At 57.9% G+C, this 7,251-nt stretch overlaps 1 protein-coding gene across 1 annotated transcript in view; it reads left to right on the top strand.

Moving 5' to 3' along the window:
• The window catches only part of ARHGEF5 (Rho guanine nucleotide exchange factor 5), an 18,959-nt gene that overhangs the window by 5,126 nt on the left and 6,582 nt on the right, over positions 1-7,251 (top strand). The window contains exons 3-10 of the mRNA XM_004382413.3: positions 58-115; positions 439-503; positions 694-947; positions 4,151-4,311; positions 5,114-5,266; positions 5,540-5,669; positions 6,174-6,248; positions 6,672-6,761. Of these exons, the coding sequence (XP_004382470.2) occupies positions 58-115; positions 439-503; positions 694-947; positions 4,151-4,311; positions 5,114-5,266; positions 5,540-5,669; positions 6,174-6,248; positions 6,672-6,761 (986 nt within the window). The remainder of the gene's footprint in view (positions 1-57; positions 116-438; positions 504-693; positions 948-4,150; positions 4,312-5,113; positions 5,267-5,539; positions 5,670-6,173; positions 6,249-6,671; positions 6,762-7,251) is intronic.

The following is a 7,251-nucleotide window of genomic DNA, read 5'->3' as shown; positions in this document are numbered from 1 at the left end:
GCCCGCCTCCCCCCACCCCCCTCCTCGGCTCTCCGAATGCCCTGTTTCTGTTCTCAGGTACAAGAGGTCCAGCCATGGAACGGGCCCCTGGCCCCTCTGACACCATAATTTTCCGGTGAGTTGCCCTCCCTCCCAGCGGACACGCCAAGACTGTCTTCACCTAGTTGACAAGGGGTGCAGGACGCTGGCTGGCTCGAGCCTGTTTCTTCACACTGGACTCCGGGGCAGGGAGGCCTTCGGCCCTGGCTCTGCGGCTGAGTCCAGGCTCCTGCCCTGTAAGCCCTTTGGCCTTGAACTCAGTCCCCAGGACATTTCCATGTGGCGTCCAGAGTGGCCAAGGGCGGCCCCCAAGTGGGTGACCCTGGTGCCCAGCAATATCCCAGAGTTCAGACTTTGTTCCCTACCAGCCAGCACCCAGAGCCCTTCTTCCCACTACAGGGAGAAAAAGCCAAAGGAGGCAAGCGGAGGCTTCTCCAGGCGCTGCTCGAAGCTCATCAACTCCTGTGAGTACCTTGAACCAGAGCCGCAGCTCCCCGTTCTGCCAGCTGGAGGGGGCCAGGCAGTGCATGGGGTGTGGGATCCACAGGATCTGTCTCTCTGTGCCCCCTCACTGTCACCCTCGCCCCTGTACCCCAGCCCAGCTGCTCTACCAGGAGTACAGTGATAACCCTCCCCCCCACCCCTGCACCCCAGCCCAGCTGCTCTACCAGGAGTACAGTGACGTGTTCCTCAACAAGGAGATCCAGAGTCAGCAGCGGCCGGACAGCCTGGCTGAGCCCCCCGGGCTCGCATCCCCCCGGCAGCCCCGCAAGGCCCTGGTCTCCTCCGAGTCCTATTTGCAACGCCTCTCCTCGGCCTCCAGCAGCTCGCTCTGGCAGGAAATCCCCGTGGTGCGCAACAGCACAGTGCTGCTCTCCATGACCCACGAGGACCAGAAGCTGCAGGAGGTACTGCTGGGCAGGGCAGGGGTCACCCCACTGACAGCAGGCTGTGCCCACAGCCTCACCACACTCAGGCAGGCACACCACGACTGAGTCACCTCCACACTGATGAGCCTGAGCTCGTGTCGGGTTGTCCCCGTCCCCCTTGCCACCCCTCCTGCTGTGGTCGGTTAGTGTAATCAGCGAGCATGTTAGTCTCCTAGAGCTGCCTGAACAGGAGACCACCAACGGGTGGTTTATAACAACCGAAGTTCAGTGTCATGCACTTTTGGAGCACAGCCAGGCCAGTTAAGTCAACTATTCTGATTCACGGTGACCCCATGAGTGTCAGAGTAGAACTGCACTCGGTAGGGTTTCCATGGCTGATTTTTCAGAAGTAGATCACCAGGCCTTTCTTCTGAGGTGCTTCAACCTTTCAGCTAGTAGCAGAGCACTTAACAATTTGTACCACCCAAGGACTCCTTCTAAAGGCTAGAAGTTCAGATTCAGGGTATCAGCACGGCCATGCTCTCTCCAGAAGTTCTAGGGCAGGATTCTCCCTGCTTCTCCTGGCTTTTGGTGGCCCCGGTCCTGGGGGAGAGTTCTCCCTGCTCCTCCCGGCTTCCGGCGGCCCCGGTCCCGGGGGACGGCTCTCCCCGCTCCTCCCGGCTTCCGGTGGCCCCAGCTGTTCCCTGGCTTGTAGATGTGTCTTCACAGGGCTGGCTTCCTTCTGTGTTTCTTTCTGTGCTTTTTCTCCTCTTTTATAGGGACCCCACTCAGATGGGATCCACCCTACTCCAGTGTGACCTCACACTGACCCTATTTCCAAACGAGGTCATGTTCACAGGTACCAGGGGGTTAGGACGTCCACAACTTGCTCCATCACAGCTGGGAATCATGCAGAGTGACTCTGCCTCCGAATTTCGTCGGGAGGAGAGTGGCATCCACCCATCCTGGCTGCTCAGGGTAGACTAGAGCTTCAGGCTCACTAAGGTTTCCTCTTCGGCTGAGGCCCACCAGGGCTTTATTGGGGTGCACTGCAGAGCACCCCTGCAACTGCCCTGCGGTCCCCTGGTCTCCTGGAGACCTCAGCACGCCCATCAGTCTTTGCCCCCGCCTCACTCCCAGTAGCAGGACTGCAGGAGGAGCGGTTTGTCTGGTTTTAAGTTATGACCTTGATGGGGTTTACATGGAGAGCTTCTCTGCAGTCAGCCTGAGGTGTGGGGTGGAGCCTCTTCCCAGAAAGAAACCATGGCGCAGTGGAGAGGTCTGAGACAGTCATGTTTATGCATCTGGGTTCTGGGGTAAATGCCCTGGGTATGAGGCTCACTCAGCTGCTCACCAAAATGTCAGCAGTTCAATTCCACCAGCCACTCCTTGGAAACCCTATGGGGCAGTTCTTCTCTGTCCTATAGGGTCGCTATGAGTCGGAATTGGCTCAAGGGCAATGAGGTTTTGTTTTGTTTTGTTTTCAGTATGCAGCTTTGGCCAAATTATTTGATCTTTCTAAGCCTCCATGTCCTCATCTCTGAAACTGGGATGTAAAGGGTCACTAGGAGAATCAAAAAAGATAAGTGCCGTGCATAATAATGGCTCAAAAAAACTGTTTACTACGTTAATTTGAAGTCAGGCAGACCTGGGTTTGAATCCTGGCTTCCTTCACCACTTACTAGCTGTGCAACCTGAGACAAGTTCTATAACTTCATCACCTCTCAGCTTCCTCGTCTACACACGGGGGGTATCGATGCCTGCTTTTCAGGGTTATAATTTAAATGAAATAGCACATGCCTCGCTTTGAGCATGGTGTCTGGTACATAGTTTGGTAGATATTAGTGCCGTATCTCCCTTCCAGAGCCCAGGAGGAATAACATTTTGGCCAGAAGGACTTAGGGATAAACAGTGTTTTTGCCAAGTCAGATAAGACAGGCATCAATTTGTACATTGTTGAAGCTCAGACCTACAATTTTAAAGCATGTGGAAGATACTAGAAAGTCGCCGACCTGCCCCTTGTCTGTGGACCCAACAAGGGGGAGCTGAGAAGAGCCCAGGCTCCGTGCCAGCCCCACCCGAGTTCCTGGGAAGGCAGCCTCTACAGTGCTACTTACACAGACACCCATTCCATAAAATAGCCCTTCTGGGCTTCAAGGTGCTTTCACGGACTGCATTTCCCGTGACCGTCACGGTATTTTGGAGAGGTGGGGTCACTGTCCCTCCGTAAAAGGCTGACACACCAGAGTCATGTAGTCTGAGTGTAGGAGCAGTGACCCAAATGGACCTTCGCTGCCCTGTTCCATGTTGCGTGTGGGGGCCATCTGGCCGTGACCATGGGGATCCCTGCCATTGCCACCGTGTGTGTCCTCACCCTTCTGTCCATCCACACGTCTGTCTTGGGGCGGCAGGCTTGGACAGCCAGCAGGACCATCCTAGCTAGAGGGGTCAGGCTGTGAGCCATTGTGTCCATGCTGGGGCCTCCAGCCAACTTCTTATGGGCTGGGTTCTTCTCATACAACCACAGCTGCGCCGTCTCGTTTCTCAGATGTCCTGCTTCCTTTCATGTCTCCTCAAACCCCAGAAGGAACCCACCACCTTCACCCCCTAAACCCGGCCCTCTCTCAGCATCCTCTCCTCTGTCAGTGACCCGACCACCCCGGTTTCCCAACTCAGAAACCGAGGCCCCAGTGCTGCCTCTTCCCTCTCCCTCAGCCCATTTCTAGCTGATGACCAAGTCCTTCCAGATCCACCTTCTACGTGATGACGGCACGGTCCCCTCTCCTCCCTGGGCTGTCCCGGCCTTCCTCTCATCTGGAATCGCTACTGTAGTTTCCTTCTTGCCCCCTCTACCTTTATCTCCAGGCTGCACTCGGAAATAGTTGGCAAGAACAAATCTGTTCAGACCGTCCCCTACGTAAAGGCCTTTCATGGTTTTCCCGGGGCCTTAAGTCAAGCCCACACTGTTTTCCATGCAGACCTCATCTCTCTGCCTCTCCCTTCTTCTTGCCACGTGCACACAGGGCTCATCTCAGAGTTTTGCGTGTACCCCTTTCTCTTGCACCTTTAGGGGCGGGCGCCTGTTCTTCGCCTCCACTGCTCTCTCTCTCTCCCCTTAAATCAGGCGAGCTGTAGCAGGTGTGACTGCTTCTCCACACCCCGAGACATCGCACCATGCCCGGCGCATCCCAGAAGGTCAGTGAAGGTTTCTAACCTCTTCCTCCTCTCCGCCGACCTCCTAGGCCAAGTTCGAGCTGATCATCTCTGAGGCTTCGTACCTGCGCAGCCTGAACGTGGCCGTGGACCACTTCCAGCTGTCCACGCAGCTCCGGGCCGCGCTGTCCAACCAGGATCACCAGTGGCTGTTCTCCCGTCTGCAGGACGTGCGTGACGTCAGCGCCACGTGAGACACCCCCATCTCAGTCTCGGAGGGCTGCGGCCCTTTAGAACAGAAAAGTCTTTTCTCACAGTTCAGGAGGTTAGAAGTCCACACCAGGGCATGGGGCCTAGGGGAAGGTGATCTTTGCGTGGCATCTGTTTTCCCCCACTGGTGCTTGCTTCTCTGCGTCTAATCTGCTCCTTTTATGGCTCAAAAGTCATTAAATTTAGGACACAACCTAGGCTGATACGGCCTCATTAACATAACAAAGAAAACCTTATTTCCAAATGGGATCACACCCACAGGTATGGGGTTAGGATTCGCACACATATTTTGGGGGACACGATTCAATCTGTAACACCCTCTTCTCCCGGATCTCACTCACTCTCCTCCCTCGCTTCGTCTGCAAACCCTGCCACAGTGGGGAGATACTGAGCCTCCCTCCCTGCAGACCCTGACCCCTCAGCAGTAGGAGAGCAGAGTGGTGGGTCTGGGGTGCACAGGTCCATTAATGGACAAACGAGCGAGTGAGGAAGCTTCCCGGCTGAGGTTTTGGATCTGCCGCAGGCACGCACTGCATCAGGATGAGGAGTGGGAAGCCTCTGCAGATCAGAAAACCAGGAAGGATCACAGGAAATGGAATATGAGGAGCAGCGAGGTAGATCAGGGCAACGAGGCCACTTTGGGATGAGCTCCAGGGAACAGCAGGGTGTGGAGCTGAGGACGGTCCACGGGGCTCACTGACAGTGAGAAGCAGCCACAGCCTCAGGGCAGGCGGCAGCAGGCCCAGCCACGTGTCTCAGGAGACCCGCTTGGTCCCGTGCAGGTTCCTCTCTGACCTGGAGGAGAACTTTGAGAACAACATCTTCACCTTCCACGTGTGCGACGTGGTCCTGAACCATGCCCCCCACTTCCGCCGGGTCTACTTGCCCTACGTCACCAACCAGACCTACCAGGAGCGCACCTTCCAGAGCCTGCTGTGAGGCCTGCCCTGCCCACCCACCCTCCGCCTCCCACCAAGCCCCCATCCCCAGCCTAGAGGATGGTCCCAGGGCAGGTTGTCTTTGCCTGCCCCGGGATCTCAGGCCCCCCCTCCAGATCAGATCTCCAGGGTCTCCTGAAGCCCGCTCCCCAGTCTCGGCTACCCAGACATCCATGGGCCCTCACACAGCCCCCTCCCCAGGCCTCACGGAGCAAGCCCCCACCCTTCATGGTGCCCCCCCCACCCCTCACCCGCCTGGTGCCCCTGCAGGAACAGTAACAGCCACTTCCGAGAGGTCCTGGAGAGGCTGGAGAGCGACCCTGTCTGCCAGCGCCTCTCCCTCAAGTCCTTCCTGATCCTGCCCTTCCAGCGCATCACCCGTCTCAAGCTGCTGCTCCAGGTGCCGCCCCACACATGAACCTCTCCCCATGGCTTCTTCATGTCCCCCTACACCCCTCTCCTGACCGTCCCATGCCCCCCCATTCCCCACACACACAATCCTCTCCACATAGCCACACGGCCTTCCCATGCCCCCCACCACGGCTCAACCCCACTGTCCCACACCCCTCATGGCCTTCTTCCCACTTTCCTCTCTCCACGGCTCCAAGCCCCTCAACACCCCCCACACACGGTCCTCTCCCCATGGCCCCACACCCCACGTGGCCCTCTGCCCACAGCCCCACACCTTCCTATCCAAAGTGGGGCCTCGGGAAGCCCATCTTGCCCATTCTGCAGCTGGGCAAAGGACTTCCTTTCCTGCACCCCTCCTGCACACCCTTGTGGCTGGGATGTACACAGGCCCCTCTGCCCCCACCCTGCTGGCCTTCCCCATTAACCCCCGACACCACCCCTCCTGTTTTCCATCCCCTTCCCATCTGGCTCCTTTCCACTCTCTGTCCTATAGAACATTCTGAAGAGAACACAGCCTGGCTCCTTGGAGGAGGCAGAGGCCACGAAGGCTCACCATGCCCTGGAGGAGGTAGGCAGCCACAGCTCCCTGTGTCCTCAGGGGCGTCCTCTGTGGGGAGCCCCACCCCTACCCAGGCACTGATTCCAGAGGGCACAGGAGTGGGACTCTGCTAAATGGGGAGCTCAGCCTCCCCCTGCATCTGCCAAACCTCCAGTGAGCACACCCACAGTCTCTCTGTCCGCCCCGAGGGACCGTGCTTTCACAACTGCAGCCCCCAGATTAAATCTCATTTCCACTGAGCCCAGAGCATTCCATCAGGTCGTACCGAGCACATCAGAGCTCTGACTTCACCCGGGCGCTCATCCACTCTCTCCCAGCCTGGTAGAGCAGTGTGGGCTCTCGCACCCTAGTTCCTTTTGAACCATTCCATTTTTTTTCAAGTCTCTGCCCCTAACACAATGCCTTCCCCTGTGCTCCCTGGCCCCACCCCAGCTGATCCGAGACTGCAACAGCAACGTCCAGAGGATGCGGAGGACCGAGGAGCTCATCTACCTGAGCCAGAAGATCGAGTTCGAGTGCAGAGTGAGTGGCCCCCACCCATGCCAAGACCACCCCTATTTGGAGACCACCCCCATCCCGTGCCCACCCTTGTCCCCAGACCACCCCTGTCCCCAGGCCACCCCCGTCCCAAGACCACCCCTGTCCCGTGACCTACCCCCATCTCGAGACCACCCCACATCACTGAGACCACCCCACATCCTGAGACACTCCCATCCCGAGACCACCCCACATCCCGAGACACCCCCATCCCAAGACCACCCCACATCCCGAGACACCCCTGTCCCAAAACCATCCCTGACCCATGACCTACCCCATCTCAAGACCACCCCACATCCTGAGACCACCTCCATCCCGAGACCACCCCCATCCCAAGACCACACCTGTCCTGAGACCACCTCTATCCCATGACCACCCCCTGCCCCATCCTGTGACCACTCCCTCATCTCGTGACCACCCTCCGCCCCATTCCGTGACCGCCCCCCATCTTGTGACCACCCCCCATCCTGTGACC

This window comes from Trichechus manatus, unplaced genomic scaffold (assembly GCF_000243295.1).
Source record: "Trichechus manatus latirostris isolate Lorelei unplaced genomic scaffold, TriManLat1.0 scaffold00093, whole genome shotgun sequence".
NCBI classification, from domain to species: Eukaryota; Metazoa; Chordata; class Mammalia; order Sirenia; family Trichechidae; genus Trichechus; species Trichechus manatus.
This window is presented reverse-complemented; position numbering and strand designations above follow the sequence as displayed.